The 17,322-nt window shown below is 39.7% G+C and overlaps 1 protein-coding gene across 1 annotated transcript; it reads left to right on the forward strand.

Moving 5' to 3' along the window:
* Positions 1-3,543: 3,543 nt before the first annotated feature.
* CCDC196 (coiled-coil domain containing 196) lies at positions 3,544-14,947 on the forward strand. Its single transcript, XM_023627924.2, is given in 12 exon segments — positions 3,544-3,987; positions 4,095-4,247; positions 5,574-5,670; positions 6,393-6,443; positions 8,087-8,164; positions 8,371-8,423; positions 8,425-8,452; positions 8,988-9,047; positions 9,425-9,566; positions 14,521-14,553; positions 14,556-14,578; positions 14,748-14,947. Coding segments are annotated over 12 exon segments (888 nt in total). The 5' UTR covers positions 3,544-3,937; the 3' UTR covers positions 14,868-14,947.
* The last annotated feature ends 2,375 nt before the right edge of the window (positions 14,948-17,322 follow it).

The raw sequence follows: 17,322 nt of genomic DNA on the forward strand, positions 1-17,322 counted from the left end.
AATTGAGGATCCAGCAAAAGATTCCCTGAAAACTGCCCTTGTTTCCACATTTCTTGAAAAGTGTTTGTGAAAGTTCACATACCTCAGTTTGAAGACCATTGTACCAACTGCTTGGACACATTTAGAGAATGCATTGCTTTTAAAAAGACCTCAACAATAACAGAGAGAATTCACGAGTCCTTAAATTTATCTCAATCTTCTTAACTACCTGGATTCACTCCAAATATAGATGCAGCCTAGCTTGGGGCAGCTATAGCAAGGGTTAAGGTGAAGCAGATGACAAAATGGTTAAAACAAACAGCGTAGGGAGATGTGGAAGATCTTGCACAGCCTACAAGTTTTGCCATTGTGATTTTGCCAGTACTTCTCTCTTTATTGTAGTTAATGAAATCCTTATAATCTCCTCAAGGATTGACCTGGCTCTGGGTCAGAAAGGACCAGAAGGTCCTCATGTTTCCTCCCTGAGGTTGCCGTAATTTCATTGCCAAGACCAAAGCTGAGGGAGGCAAGAATAAGAAAGCCTCTCTCTTTCTCTCTCTCTCTCTCTCTCTTTTTTTTTTTTTTTTTTTGCTTTAATAAGAAAATAATTGCCTCTACTCTTGGAGACCTTGCTTAATTAGACTAATCTGATTTTCTACTGGTAAAACTAACACTAAAATGTTATTGCTCTGAGTTCTCTAATTATAGCGCAATCACACTTTTTCTTAACAGATACTAAAACCAAATGCTATAATGTTGGATGAGGTCATTGTGAATAGCTTGTTATAAGGTCTATTTTGAGGTACCACATGAATTTCAGTGAATATTATGCAGCGACAAGGAAACAGCAGAAAGTTGACTGCAGAAAAAATCATGAATTGCCACTATAATTTATCTAAACAGTGATGAGGTTCCACAAGTTATTTCATAGAAGTATATTCACTGACTAGAACCTCCTGATCTTCCACCCCAGACTCTTTAAACTCTACCCCTTTCTAATTTCCCCTCTTAGCCATCCCCTTCTTCATTTTCTTCCCTGCATAGCCTGAACACAATGATCAGCTTTTTGATGGATACTGTCACCAGCACTATTAGTCCCATTACTCCGTTGAACTTCTGCTTATCTATTCTGCCAAGTTGCAGCTCAGAGTCAAATAATCACCTGTTCTCTCTACTATTGCTGCTAGTTTTCCAAGTACTGCTGGAGAAATTGTGTAACTGCTGCTCCATGCCATGAAAATCTGCATCTCCCAAACTCACCTTGACTCTTAACACTACTTGGCAATTCTTTCATTCTTGCCTGGTTGGCTTCCTTTTCCACTGCTCAGGTGCTATTCCCATCCTCAAGTCATTACTCTTCCAAAGTTTCCTACCAAGCTTCCTCAATCAACAGATAACCCAAGTTCTTGCTTCAGGAAAAATTAATGTTCAGTTTCCCTCCTTTCCACTTCCAGTCATCTGTAGCTTTACCCTCACTTCCTCTGTCCCAGAGATAATGTAGTGTATCACTTATCCCGTTTCAATGCTGTTTTTCGTTTTTAAGTTCTTTACTATAAAGTCTGTGTACATTATTACAGGGAAATATCCTTCTTGGAAGTCTTATTCCAAGTTGAAGAAATGAGCATCGGAACGTTAGGAAATAAAGGTGCTGATTGGCCGCAGGAAAGAATGCATCAGAATAGCAAGTGTTCTTCCACGTTCAGTCGTTCGCAACCAAGGACAGAAAGGATGGTGAGTTGGGATGCTACCCACCCATTAAATATTTTAAAATTCTAACATAATTCTCTCAACCAAATGTCACGACATGAAATTTAAAGAGTCCATGCTTTAGTGATCAGTGCCATTTTTGTCCTCTCCTATTTGGTACCACCTGCCACACCTGCAGTCTAAAAAGCCACTAATAATAATTAGCCCACTTGGTTCCTTCTTTTAACTGGGTGAAGTTTGCTCACCATCATTTAACCCAAACTTTTCATGAGAATTCCTAAAAAAAACCAATGTGAATTACATTATGCTTCACCTGATATGGCTGTTCTAATGATGTCATATTATACCAGCTATCATATAAAACTTATAAGTGACACATATATGTTTTAGAAAAGTATTTGTAGAAACTGCCTAAAGAGAAGTTTTGATGTAGAAGATACTTAGAAGGGTTATATATCCTATCTAACCAAGGGTAGCTCCAGGCTTTGTGGGACCCTGAAATGTGTATAATTGGGGGAGTACTCTCTTTCCAAAAAGGAATAAAAAATTATGGATACAAAATGAGGGACAGGGCCTTCGGAAGAGGTCTGTGAAAATGAAGGACTCTGAAGCTTAAGCTTCATTAGCTTCATATAATCATTTTTTTTGTTTGACCACTTAGAGCATTAAACAAGCCCCAAGCCGAAACCGACCAAAAACATGCTAAAATGTAAACGACTGACATGAGCCAGGAACTTCACATAATATGACATTTCACCTGTTTATTTACCATTCTAATTTTTATAAAAGTGGAAACTGAGACTCAGAGAATTTAGTAACTTGCTCATAGTCAGCTCACGGCTCTCATTGAAGCTGAGATTCAAACCAAGACAAACTAAATCTTATGTTATTTCCACTACAATACTCTGCCTTTAAGATTTCCCAAAAGACAAAGGGTTTAAGTTGCTTTGGAGAATGCCCCTAGAAAATACCTGGAAATGCTCTGTGAATACTTGAAACTGATGTGACAATTCACATTTGAGAATCTCACTAAAAATACTGCCCTAAAACTGTGTTTAAAAGGCATGAAGAGGGGCCAGCCCGGTTGCCGAGTGGTTAAGTTTGCACACTATGCTTCAGCGGCCAAGGGTTTCACTGGTTTGGATCCTGGGCGCGGACACGGCATCACTTGTCAGGCCATGATGAGGCTGCATCCCACATGCCACAACTAGAAGGACTCACAACTAATAATATACAACTATGTACTGGGAGGGGTTGGGGAGAAAAAGCAGAAAGAAAAAAAAGAAAAAGAAGATTGGCAACAGTTGTTAGCTCAGGTGCCAATCTTTAAGAAAAAATAAAAATAAAAAATAAAAGGCATGAAGAAACAAATGCGTAACTCTTGGGTTATCTTCTGCTCACTAAATGACACAGATGAAGACAGGAGCTCTTAGAGTCTAGGAGAAATGTGGTTCTAATTAGGAGAGGAAAATTGAGGCAGAATCAGAATCTGGAGGTAAGTCAAGAATTACAGACTCTCAGGAAAGGGCATGGCTGTGGAAAGACATTGACAGCATGAATGTTTCACAAAGTATATCCTCTCACTACATGTCCTATGTGATTCTACCTTGCCCTTGTGATATATCAAGTTTTAAAGATAGGAAAATAATGACAGTTGGCTCATATATTATTCAATATTATATCTATATCTTGTATTTACCAGTTTAGCCTCTATTTTTTAAAATGTCCCGTAGAGGTATCCCCTCCTTATCCTAAGATCCCTAGAAAGTAGATGTTTTATCTTTATCTTTTCCTCACTCACAGAATCCAGCACTGTGCTCTACAGATAGTAGGCATTCCTTAGAGGTTAATTGCCATGGAAGATGGTGTTGATGTGTTATTTTTGACCGGCCACCATTTTCTAACACAACAGAAATTCCATAATACAGATGTGTTGTGATTCTATCATATTCAATCAAAGACTTCAGAATAAAATTTTTGGCAATGGCTAGAGCTAAGGCAAGAACTGATCAGATGTAGTTCATTGTACTTTCAGTCAACAAGCTCTCATTGATCTTGGAGTTACTTTAAAGACCTGCTGATTCTGTGGTCTTAGGGTCATTGTGACCTCAAGCTGTAGCTAAAATCAGTCCAGTCCAACAGGAATTTCAAGAGCAGCAGCACAAAAAAAGATGACTTAACTGAAAGGAACAAGAAGGTACACATTTTCCAGAAGACCTCTTTATTCTTAGAGTAGAAATTTCCCTTCAAGATGACAAGCAGTTCAAACTCTCCAGGATCTTACTTGTCCTCAAAAACAAGGTGAGTCTTTGACAGAAGATGCCAAGTGGTAACTACCCAGGAGGGAAGAGAGGGTCTCTGCCATTAACCCAGGCTAAAGGCAGATATTGTGGCGTGTCTTCCCACAGAAGTTCTAAAATAGATGACAACTACTTGAAGGAACTGAACGAGGACTTAAAGCTGAGGAAGCAAGAACTACTAGAGATGCTTAAACCTCAAGAAGATAAGAACAACCTCTTATTCCAGAAGTTAATGTCTAACTTGGAGGAAAAACAAAGAAGGTAGGGGCTCCCTGCTCAGGATTTCCTAGAGGAAGAAAGGTTGGAGGACTTTAATCCATAGGATTAGCAATGAAAATTTACATTTTTTAAAAAAAGTTTAGACATTCACCCATCGTAGGTAAAGAATTTGTAACCACAAAATCAGAGTGGCAAGGAGCCCTTTATTTTCTTTTAGTAAAATTAAATATGACTCAACCCTCATCTCACAGGGCTACAGTTCTTCTTCTTCTTCCCTAGGGTGTCCACCCAAGAAACAGATAAAAGCCTTTAGTATTTTTCAGTCTATCTTGGTCTCACTGACAGCTCTTTAATCATGTTTGTGGAATCACTTTAGGATAGATGACTGCTCTTCCCATGCCAAGCAGTGGAATGGCAATCTTTTCTGAGCCTAGGAATCCTCTGGACTGGGGTCTGACCTCTCTAAATATACTACCCCATTGAGGTCTTAACTCTTCAGTAGGGAACTCACTGTTCTTGGGACCCACCAACTCTCTGTTTTCTTTCTAGTCTAGGAAAATCTCACCTTAAGTGGTCTACCTTCATTTTCTACCCTTACCATAAGCATCTCAGGGAGCTCAGACTTTTGGAGAACAAAAGTCAAACAGAAAGTTGTGGTCAAGCATCAACTGCTTACAAACCAGAAACTCAGACTTTTCTCAGGGCAAGAGAACACAAAAGCTTGCTTCTCTCCTTATAATGGAGGAGGGAAAACTACAATTAACATAAACATAAATTAACTAATGCCTTTAAAGGATATCCTCTCTAACAGTCAAAGACTTGCTATTGATTCAGATTTTTTTAGAAACTTCTTGATGGCTTGGATTCTCTGGGGGCTACTGTAAGACTGTAAGTGGTTTCCCCAACTGCCTCAAATGTCTTTATAAGGAGAAGCAAAGCGAGGGAGATGGACAGGGATGGGGTAGGGAATCATTCTGGGATTTATCTTGAAGACAATAGGTTCTTCGACCTCCTTCTTCACAGGGGCAAAAGTGCCCCTTTTACCCCAGAAGTCATACACCAAAACATTCTTCTGAAGGAATGGAGAGGAATCTCATTGGCTGTTGGATATCAAAGTTTTGAGCATTAAAAAGCACAGAATTCATTACAGAACACAGTATTCATTACAGAGCGCACAGATAAGGCAAATGTCAATTAGGAATGGAATTGTCCTATAGAGACCATCTATAGCCAGAAGGACTCCCATAACTCTTGTGATTTCAGCCCCCATTTCACTCCTGTGGTAGAGTACTTTCTGACTGGTTGCAGAATATTAATATTCCTCTTTATGAAGTGTTATGTTTTATGATGTCTCTCTCTTCCTCCTAGTCTGCACATCATGAGGCAGATCATGTCAGGGAAGAGCGCTGAGGAATCCTCAGTCATGGAGCTCATTAAAGAAGCAGAAGAGATGAAGCAGAATCTGGTAAGACATTGGTGGGCACTCCAGGGCATGGCGTCCTGAACAGGGCTCAATTCCATTCCTGTCGCTGGATGTTTAATCTGACAAGGAAAGACAGAGTGCTCATCTCTGGCATCTGATGCTTCAACTCTCACATCTCCGTGATCTAGAAAGTCCAGAGTGATCCGAAGGGAGTCAGATGAAACACTGGGGAGAACAAGGACCAGCTAGCAAAGGTTCTTTTTCTTTGACTTTTTAAAAAAATTTTCATCTGGGGGTTAATGAACACAAGCATATTAACTCTTCACATTTCAGAAGGAATAGAAAATACCTACCAAAGTAAAAGAAAAGAAGTAGTTTTCTCTGAGAGATTCATGTAAGATTTTTAAAACTTAACAGTGTATAAGACCTTAAAAACTAGAAATTAGTGATCTAAGCCACAGATAAATTGCCATAAGATTAGACTATCAAGTGTTGTAAGTGTAAGGAACTCATTTCTATTGATATGTATACCACAACTACCATAATTAAAGTTATTCAAAATTATTTTTTTTGTATTATCGTCATCATCAAACTCATGACTCATGTTCCTGGATTTGGGGTTAGGCCCATTCATTGCCTTGCTCTCTGGTTTACTATGTCCCTGAACTCCTCTCCTCCCTTTACTCACTAATTTCTTCCAACTTCACTTTAATGACTGGACAAACACATGTTTCTGTTTGTTTGGTTTTCTCCTCCTCCAACAGGAAAGGAAAAACAAGATGCTTCGGAAGGAAATGGAGATGCTATGGAACAAGGTGTGCCTCTAAGGATCTCTTGAAAGTATTGTCTCACAGACCATAATGCAAAGAACTTCCCTTTCCTCTGGTCCCCAACCTCATTTTCTCATGTCTCTGCTCCCACCTATGCCTCATGCCAATCCATTCTTTGCATGGCAGCCAGAGCGACCTTTCTTAAACAATCAAATCATGTCACGCTTCTTATGAAAACCCTTTACTCTTTATTGTGGCATAATCTGGCTCTTGCCTACCTCCTAGTCCTCTCATAGAAGTCCTCCTCTCCCACACTGGCTTCCTTGAGCTGGTTTCTCAAACATACCAAAACCTTTCCTATTTCAAGGCTTTTGCTCTTGCTTTCCCCCCAGGCCTATAATGCTATTTTCTTATCTCATCCTTCAGGTCTCTGCTTAAATGTCACCTCCTCAGGCAACCCTCCTTGTTCACTCCATCCAAAATAGGACACCGCCCTCCCCCTTTCTGTTATACAACTCTGTTCATGTCCTCCATAGTACTTTTTATAAGTTTATTATTATTTTTATTCTGTTATAAGCATTATTTAACTCATTCCTTGTCTCCCTGCCCCTCTCTGGAATGTAAGCTCCTCCAGTATCTTGTTTGCTTTCTGCATCTCTGAATCCCTAGCACTAGCACAATGCTTGGAACATAGTAGACAATCAATAAATGTAAGGTGAAGGAACACCTAATTATAATTCTGATTTTGCAATAATCATGGCATTGTTTAAGATAACAATAGTAGGGACTTTTGCTGGAAAACCAGGCAGGGATGGAAATTCCCTTGTGGTCTAAGGCCTTGGGATCCAAGTGCTTTTTCACAAACTGCGAGACTGGAAGAGCAGGTTGTGTCTTGTGATATAAACAGGTGTATGGTGTGATATCTGACTGTTTTTTTCATCTCACCTTTCCGCACATAAGCAAGATACCATCGAGCCCTGCATCTTGTACTGAGATCTGCTTCTAGTTCTCAGTGGCAGCTACAAATCAGTTCTATGAATTGCCAGAAGTTATAGTTCCTGAGTTCTTGAGTCCTCATGATAGGAAATGTGCCAGCAAAATTCCTCTATCAAAATCCAGTTTCTCCAGAGCTCCCATAAGACTTTTTATAAGGGATGTCCATACACCTTAGCTTGCGATTGACTTTTCCCACCTGTATTTTTAGACAGGAAGAAATGGAGAGAGAAGAGCAGAATGCTGAGTGGTTAAGAACAGGCTTCAAAGCCCAAGAGATCTGGTCCAAATTCCAGCTCTGCTTTCCTAGCTGTGTGACCCTAAACAAACGACTTAGCCTCTTCAAGTCCCAGTTTTCTCATCTATAAAATGGAAATAAAAATAGTCATGTGAGGATTAAGTGAAAATGTTTGTAACGTAGTAGAGTAGTATAAATAGAGTAATGTAGTAAGTAGCTCACAGTAGTAACTGGCATATTGTAAGGATTCAGTTAATAGTTTTATTATGATAAGTACACTCAAGGGATCAAACGGAATGGCTCGTTTTATTCTGAACCCCTTTGGTAGGATGCTGTTCACGTAAGACCCTGAGAACTTGCTGACTGGCGGGAACCAAAAGCCTTAACCCATATTGGTTTTCCCCCTCCCTCACTAATTCCCACCAATTTAAAGCTTTGCCAAAATGTCTTTCTACAGACATTCGACACAGGAGAACTTGGTGATCAACAAAAAGCACCACAGATAAAAAACAAGGCAGACTTGCAGGATGGAAAGGCAAGTGGACTGCATGGCACTTAGAATTTCAGGGTTGTTGGTGCCACACAGCTGGAAACAGCCTGTTGATAATCAGGGCTAACATGGGTAGGCAGATAGGTAGGATCTACCTGGGCCTGTAGGGTACATCAGATTTACTGTCTGCTGAGACATTGCACTTCTTTCCTGGGACCTCCTATTTCTTTGGCTCTCTTCTTTCATCCCAGGCTCCCAAAACCCTCTCATCACCTAGGAAGACCAAGAATGAACTGGAGACATCATGCAGGGAAAGTGAAAGAGACAAGGAAGGTGGTACAATCTCTCTGAATGGGAGTGGGTTTAGAGCTGATAGATTAGAAATCTTTAAGGTAGCAGCAATCTGCCTAAACTATGGTGTGCTCCCGAACTGATGCAAAATTTTATAGGAGATCTGGTTCCCTTGGAATATTATATTTGAGTCAGAGTGACACTGCAAGTTTCTGGGAAATCATATTAGCTAGGACAAAGTGGGAAAAGCTGTACCAACCATGACAGCTCTGCAATAGCTATGTGATGTCAAAACACTTGTTAATTTGTTTTTGAACCTTTATTTAGCGGTATTAAGCTTGTATCTAATCTTCCCATAACTAACTCATTCACAGAAAATGATCTTATTCATTTAACTTTTAGCTTTTGGAAAGTGGTTTGTACAGGTGAGGCCAATTTAGAGGATTGTGCAGTTGAAACCAATTTATAAGTGAATCTATGACACCAGATTTTTGTAATAAAGTCTTTGCAGCATATGGAGAAAACTGATTTCTGATCTCAATTTACTTTGTCACCTAGTGGCTCTTTATTCCACCAGGAGAAGCAACAGAGGAAAATGCCATGGGGCAGGTATCAGGAACAAGCCAACATCCTTCAGGTACTAACATCTTCCAAGGCTGGACATGGGGTACCATTTCACTCATACAATATAAAGCCTTGTAGTTTCACAATGTTAAGCCTGATTCCCTCATCTGGATTACCAACTGTCCTGCTAAAAGAAATGTTTCATGGGAAGATGGCTGGAGAAAGTTCAGCTTCACCTTGAGTAACTTGGGATAAATAGCATATTTTCCTACAGTCATGATTTTGTTCTATTTGAAATGGAAAAAAAAATCACATATACTGTCTGCCCAACTTTTAAAGGCTAAGCATGATGGGATCATTTTTTAACTTCTGAGTTAAAAGGATCTGGGTAACAGTGGATCTAGACAAGCCAACACTATGTGAGTAGTTTTGAAAAATGTTCTCTTGTAGAATGACTTTTATAGCAAAATGTTTGAGCTGAGAATGGAAGCTTTGAAGAACTACCAGAAGGCAGATGACCTGAAATTATCACTGTACTTACAGCAGAATTCTGAGACAAAGCAAGCATTTTTTAATCCTCCTGGATCCCAAGGTAGGTAGAGTATCATAGGTAAACAGTTTGAGGTTCCTTTTGTTTTATTTCACATGGGAGATCCCATTATTTATAAAGTGATCAACACAATGCCTGGCACACAGCAAGCTGAATGTTAGTAGTGTTATAATAAATTTTATCATCATCATCATTATTATTATTATTCAGAAGCTCTTATACCAAGGTTAGGATTCCTCTGGAGGAAATGAAATTTTCCTTTGTAAAGGCTAAGTAATACATTATGTACTTAGCATATGTAATTAATAAATAGTTGGCACTTGATAAAATATTAGTTTCTTCCTCACCTCTTCCCCTTTCCTAGGAATTAGAGTAGTTTGGTCCCATGAATTTTCTTGGAATAGAATTCTGCTACTTCAGAACAGCAGGCCAAGGAGATAGACATCTGACAATGGTCACAAGTTTCATCAATCCAGATATTCTTCTGGGAGTTTCAGCATTTCCCTCCAAAGAATTTATGGCATCGCTAGAGGAAATGAATGTAGCCACAGGCACAAGTGACCCAGTGTTCCTGTGTTTTACTGATTGCACATTCATTGAGCACTGATTATAGGCCAGTTTCATTTTCTAACAACACATATACAAAAATCTTTGGGTTTGTTTGTGCCCAAGTGGATCTGAAATCTGAGTCCTAGATTTTGATTACGTTGACCTGTTTATAACCTAGTGTTTGATTATTGAAAAGAAAACAAAAGAAATATTGGTTCTCTTCATGGAGAGGTTTTTAAAGTAATTATGTTAAAATATTGTTACCAACAGTGTTATGATAGGGAGGTGGTTTTGTGGTTCTCAGTGTTTCCCAACTTCTGTGTCACAGGGACTATTGTTTATTTGATATTTTCTGTTTAGACTGACTTCTTTAATTTCTTAAATGCATTCCTTGAAAATAAAATTTATATTACTGTTTTAAATGAAAAATCAATATAGTTTTCCCCAATAATAATATACAGAAAACAAAATCTCAATGTTTTGACAAGATGCTGAAGCCTGAGACCTGTTTTATCTTTATTAGGAAATGAGATTAGCAAGATAGAGTTTTAAAGAAAACCAGCATCAAAATGAAACTTTCTCCTTGATGCCATCAAGTTTGAAAGAATTGAAAAGGAAATAATTTTCTCATTGTGATTTATAGTATTTAATGCTGTGTTCCAGCACCTCCTAAATTTATCTCAGCTGCCACCTAAAATAATCTCACCATCACATTTTGGGAAATAGTATTTTAATTGAAAAGGCACTGGATTTAGAGTGAGGTACATGAGTTGCAGGACTTACTCATGATCTGGGAAAGTCATTTAATTTCAGCTTTTTTCTTTATCTAAAACAGCCACAACACATCATAGAGCATATTGAAAACATTTGGTTTTGTGTAACCTCACAATGACTCTATGGGGTAGGTATTATAGAACAAGAAACAAGTTCAGAGAAGCCAGGCTTCTGACTCCATATCCAAAGATGATACCCATATCATCTCCTAGGATATGCTATAAAATGACAGTGTTAAAGTAGTGATTTCTCATCTCTTCCACCTCTAAAGGCTATGATTTGAATCCAAACATCACTGTTTAATGTATAATCCTTCCAATGAAGAATCATACTCCCTAAGGTCAATCTATTCAGTAATAAAAGAGTTCAAAACGGTTGACAGGTTGGTAATTCTGCATTTAGCCCACTGGGTGGCACCAATCACATCTAGGCTTCTAGACCACAAATAGTGGTAATTCAGGAAATGTGAAATGCTGTGGGAAGAGATTAGCCTTCTATTACCCTTAGGATAAAAATGTGCTGCATTTAGATATCAAATGAAGACAGAAAGAAACTATTGATGTTTTCTGTCATGCTCCTCGGCACCGAGGTGTGTTACTGGCAGCCTTTGTTAGACCATATGAAATTCCGTATTCTGCAGCACACTCCTCACCCATTATTCCACTCTGTGAACTACTGTTCCCTCGATTCCAAAAACAGCCACTGCCTGCTTCCTCCACAATCCCTATCTAATACTATTTCTTTCTACCACAGATAAATGAAGTGATTGGAACACTGAATTAAACAATTGGTTGGCCAATTGCACAAGCTGGGATTTTTTAAAGTTTAGGCACTTAATAGTGTTCCTGGCTAGTGTTCCTTTTCTTCTAGTTTCAAAAAACTTGAATTTCACAAACCTGTCTGAAAAAAAGGGTGGAATGTCATTTTGGACACACCTTAGGGTACAGGCCCTTTTGTTCTAGGCATTTCCAAGTAGAGGGAGGGTTTCTCCTATGGCTTTTGGCCAAGAACCCCTCCTTCCACATCAACTGCCCCGTGTGCTGGTTGGCTGCGTTGCAGTGGTGTGATCTACACAGTTGGCAAAATACAACCCAGTGTTAATATTTCTGACTTTGTTACGCTTCAAGCAATCCCTGCTTGCAAATTCCCTTGAGGTCCAGATTGTAGGATTACCGTTGTTATCAGTCTTAGCTGTTTAGCATACTGCATCACCTAGTCTTATAGAAGAGGAAAACATTTTATAACTACAGTGAAGTCTTTCCTTTTGGTGTTTCCAGAGACAGGTCACATCTGAAGGGATTTACTTTCCCACCGGTGTAAAATTACAATTTGACCCACAGGGGTGGCAGCCCCTCCCTGGCTTCTGTAGAGTCAAGAGAGCAGTTGGTGGCCTTTGGCAGTCATCTATCTTAGAGAGCACCGGCACCAAGCAATCTTCAGATTCAGCTGACTTTCCCATCACACCTGCTGGTGTTTAAAGAGGAGGTTTACCTTCAGTGATAATAAGATATTTGATTCTGATGGCCTTCTTTTCTCTCCTCCTCATCCCACCTCCCAAAACCTTGCCTTTTTTTTTTTTTTAAACAACAACAACTTTTTTTTTTTTTTTTTAAAGATTTTATTTTTTCCTTTTTCTCCCCAAAGCCCCCCGGTACATAGTTGTGTATTCTTCGTTGTGGGTTCCTCTAGTTGTGGCATGTGGGACGCTGCCTCAGCATGGTCTGACGAGCAGTGCCATGTCCGCGCCCAGGATTCGAACCGACGAAACACTGGGCCGCCTGCAGCGGAGCGCGCGAACTTAACCACTCGGCCACGGGGCCAGCCCCAACCTTTGCATTTTTTTTTTTTTTTTCAGCTCTTTTGAGAAGAAGCTGAAGGTTAGATGTGAATATTTTGCTACACTTATAAATTCAGATGAAAGGCCAGTGAGGTGGGAAATGAATACTCTTGAGACCTTATTTATTCTATAGCTCACTCTGTTCTGAAAGCAAGTCATTCTTCCCGCTTGTAACCTTTACTTCATTTCAGTATTACTCTTCCTGATGGCTGAAATACACACCAGCAGGTGCTGCCAAAAGGAAAATAGTAGTGTTAAGCTAAACTGCTGAAAGGCAGGGGTGGAAACCCACAGCTAGCTCAAATCTAGGTCTTGGATAAATAGTATTACTCTCAAATACAGGCTTTTTTCCAGCTTTGAGGCAACTCGAACCTTTTGAAAGTCAAGGTTAGGTTTATGGTATTAGTAGGTTATGAAGTTAATTTCTAAACTAGGTCATTCTTTCACTTCCTATAAAATGCCACATAAGTCCAGTAGAAGCATAAAAATTCTCTTTCTTAAATACAACTTTTTTTTGAGGAAGATTAGCCCTGAGCTAACATCTGCTGCCAATCCTCCTCTTTTTGTTGAGGAAGACTGGCCCTGAGCTAATATCTGTGCCTATCTTCCTCTACTTTATATGTGGGACGCCTACCACAGCATGGCTTGACAAGCAGTGCATAGGTCTGCACCTGGGATCTGAAGTGGCGAACCCCAGGCCACTGAAACAGAACGTGCGAACACTACCACTGCGCCACCAGGCCTGCCCCCTTAAATATAAATTTTGAAGGTTAAAAAAAAAACTATACCTTTATTAATAGTATGATTATTTCAGTGAGTGATAATAGATTCCAAACTGTTTTGCATCACACACTCAGGAGAGCAGCAGGATGTCTAGGATAGGGTTCTCATACTTAGAAAATAGAGGATGCCCAGTTAAATTTGAATTGTAGATAAATGATAACTTTTTAGTATAAATATTGCATGGGACATACTTATACTAAAATTTATTTGGTGTTTATTAAAATCCAGATTTAACTGGATGTCCTATATTCTTGTCTGGCAACCCTAACCTAGGACAGACTCACTACAGAGCCTATTTGGCACCCTACAATTCTCCCTTTTCCCCTTTTCATTGCCTCCCTACCCCCCTCTATCTCAGCCTGTCATTCTCTCTGCTTCCTCTTTCTCATCCCTGTCCCCGCCTTTATCGTTTGTTTGTTCTCCACTATCCACAGTAGGCCATTTTTGTGGCATATGTGTCTGGGTTATGTGAGGGTGTGTATACATCTTCATGATTTATCATCCCATTTCTTCACTTAAAAGTTGTATTAGAAGTACATTCTGTAGTCTCTCAAATAAAATTGTTTTTACTTGCATGTAATCCTCAAATGATTTTTTTCCTGTGGGACATGAGCTCTCAACAGAAAAAAGGTTTACTACTCCAACTTCAAAAATATTGTTGGGTTAGGGGCCGGCCCAGTGGTGTAGTCGTTAAGTTCTCACGTTCCGCTTTGGCGGCCCGGGGTTCACCGGTTCAAACCCTGGGTGTGGACATGGCACCGCTTGGCAAGCCATGCTGCGGCAGGCATCCCACATATAAAGTAGAGGAAGATGGGCATGGATGTTAGCTCAGGGCTAATCTCCCTCAAAAAAAATATATACATATATATATTGTTGGGTCAAGTTATTTTTTAAAACAATAATTAGAAAATCTACATCCATGCTAACACCAGAGTCAGTCCTATAGTGACACAATGACACGATACTGTGATGAATGTTAATAGCCTTGCAACTCACAATAAAACTAGTTTTTCTCTCAAAGGAAGCTCTCATTTTCCTAATGTTTGCCACCAGGTACTATGGGCGCCACAACCATGGGCAGAACAACTAAGGCAAAAATGAATCTAATGGGGTAAGAACTATTTTCTTTTCAAAATCATTTTAAAGACTTGACTACACAGCGGGTGTAGATTTTTGGAATGCAATTGTTAACATACATTCTGATTTAATATTTTTAGGGGATTTGCGAAGACACTTTGATGTTTTAGCTGTCTTTTTCTTCTGTTTTTCTCCCGTCTTAGCGAATTCTGGGATCAAAGACCTACACAGAACAACAAGGAGCTAAAGAAAGTCAGTTTGATGGTCCAAGAGGGAGGCTCCTTTTTCTGAGGTCACTGCAGGATGAAGCTCCGAAGGAATAGAAAGCTTTCACTCCATTTGCTTTGGACAGATTTAAAGACGAGGTACAGCCAATGGTGTTAATTAAAATCTCTCAAACCTTTGTTTCAGTGTTGTTTCCCCTCTCTCTCTCTCTCTCCACCAAACTGGGTGGAAATGCTAGTTAGATGCTTGGCCTTAAGCATGTCAGGAATTTCGTTATTTAGGGATTGTAAACAGCTTCTGATTATTTTGGTAGCTTTTCATATGCATTTGAAATGATATGATATTATATGATATACAGTGGTATGATATGATAGCTTTTTAGAGCATTTTGAAATGACTAGATTCAAACCACATTGTATGTTCTTAATAAGTCCATAAAAAGTTGCTCCTCTCCACCTCTGAAATGTCTAATTCTGGGCAGATCCGCCACAGGCAAAAGAGCAAAAATAGGTACAAAATAAGGAAAATTATACTCCATAGATTCTCCTTACTCTCTCACCAACCACATCCTACTGCCCTGTTGATTCTGCCTCCTAGTCACCTATTCCTCGAATATCTTCTACCTTCCTTGTACCACTGTGTTAGTTCAGGCGCTCCTTGCTGCCTGGATTACCACAGCCTCTTAATTGGTTTCCCAGCTTCCAGTCCCTCTAATCCATCTTCCACGGCACCGGCACCGCTGAAACTCTCTCTTCTAAAACAGAAGTGAGGTCATGTCACTTCCCTACAGGTTTCCCGACTTTAGTATAAAGTCCAAATTCCTTCACAGATCAAGTAATGATCTGCCTCCTACCTATGTTCCCAGTCTCATCTCTCACTCTGTCCCCCTTCCCTCATACATCCTACATTGAGCTTGTAGGGGAGGAAGACATTCCCTCTACCCACTCTAGGTCCTTCTGGTCGGATTACAAATTAAACTGACATGAGACAGAATAACAGGAGAAAATTAAACAAAGCTTTATAACGTGTATACATGGGAGAGGCCCAGAAAAACTGAGTAACTCACCAAAATGGTGGAAGCTCTCCTCAGCTAAAGGCAAAGGAGGATGTTGGGTATAGGGGGAGTCAGTTATGAGAGATTACCAGAAAATCACAGTAAACAAGATTGAGGTTATTATGCAGATTTAAGTCCTTGCCTTCTGCATTGACAACAGTTTCTAAATATAAGGTCATCCCCGCCTTCTTCCTGGTACAGAGAGGGTGACACCTTTACAGATGGAGATTTCTTCTACAAATGTAAATGTCTCTTACAAAGGGTAACTTCTGCTTTTCAGAGTTTCTCTCATGTCTGCAGTTTTTAAAAGTAACCAGGCCAAAATAATCCTCATGCCAAAGAGATATATCTTGGGGTGGCCAATTCTAATCTCCCACAAGCTCTACAGAACTCTTTGCAGTTCCCTTGATGCACTGTGAGTTCTATTATCTCCAGGCCTTTGCACAAAGCTGCTCCTCTGCCTCAAAGATTTTCTCTCCTTATCTGCTTGACCACTGCCCTTTTGTCCTAAAGGCTGAGTCTGGTGCCCTTCTCTCCCAGGATTTCTCAATCCTGGTTGTGTATTAGGATCTCCTTGGGAGCTTTTAAAAATACCAAGTCACTGGGCCCCTCTCCAGAGCATTTAAATCATTATCTCTGAAGGATAGGGCAAGAGCATCTGTGTTTTTTAAAAACTCTCAGGGAAATTCTTTGTTGTAGCCAGGTTTGAAAATCACTATTCTAGGCTCTTTTACCTCTGTAATAGTGCTTAATGAACTATATTGCAATTATTTGTTTACCTAGCTATCTCTGTCCACAAATGGTGAGCTTTTGAGGCCCAGGACTATGTCTTGTTCATTTTTTCTTTTTTTTTTTTTTGAGGAAGATTAGCCCTGAGCTAACATCTGCCACCGATCCTCCTCTTTTTTTGCTGAGGAAGATTGACCCTGAGCTAACATCCATGCCCATCTTCCTCTACTTTATATGTGGGAGGCCTCCTCAGCATGGCTTTATATGTGGTGCATAGGTCTGCATCCAGGATCTAAACCAGTGAACCCCCAGGCTGCCGAAGCAGATTGTGCAAACTTAACCGCTGTGCCACCAGGCTGGCCCCTCATTTTTCATTTTGACCACTAACACAGTCCCTGGGATTTGACAGAAGCTCAGATATTGCATAAGGTCACAGAAAGTTCATTGCAAAGTCCCTTGCAAGGTCTCTTGAACCCTGTCTTGTGTCAATATGATACCACTGGATTATTTTGTAGTCCCCGAGATCTTCAGATATTTTCTTTACTCTGATTAAGCTCTCATTAATATCCTATCTCATGACAATATGAAGAAAGCTGATTTGTTACGAAATGCTTTGAAATCTCTAGGAATCCTTTGTACAGTCTGGTAATGAGCAAAGTAAACCAACCAATTAAAAGTATTCTTTCTTGAAAAGTCAATCTAAATCTTTAAAGGTGCATTTAAAGGTGGATTTTTTTTTTAAAGATTGGCACCTGAGCTAACAACTGTTG

Source organism: Equus caballus, chromosome 24 (assembly GCF_041296265.1).
Source record: "Equus caballus isolate H_3958 breed thoroughbred chromosome 24, TB-T2T, whole genome shotgun sequence".
NCBI classification, from domain to species: domain Eukaryota; kingdom Metazoa; phylum Chordata; class Mammalia; order Perissodactyla; family Equidae; genus Equus; species Equus caballus.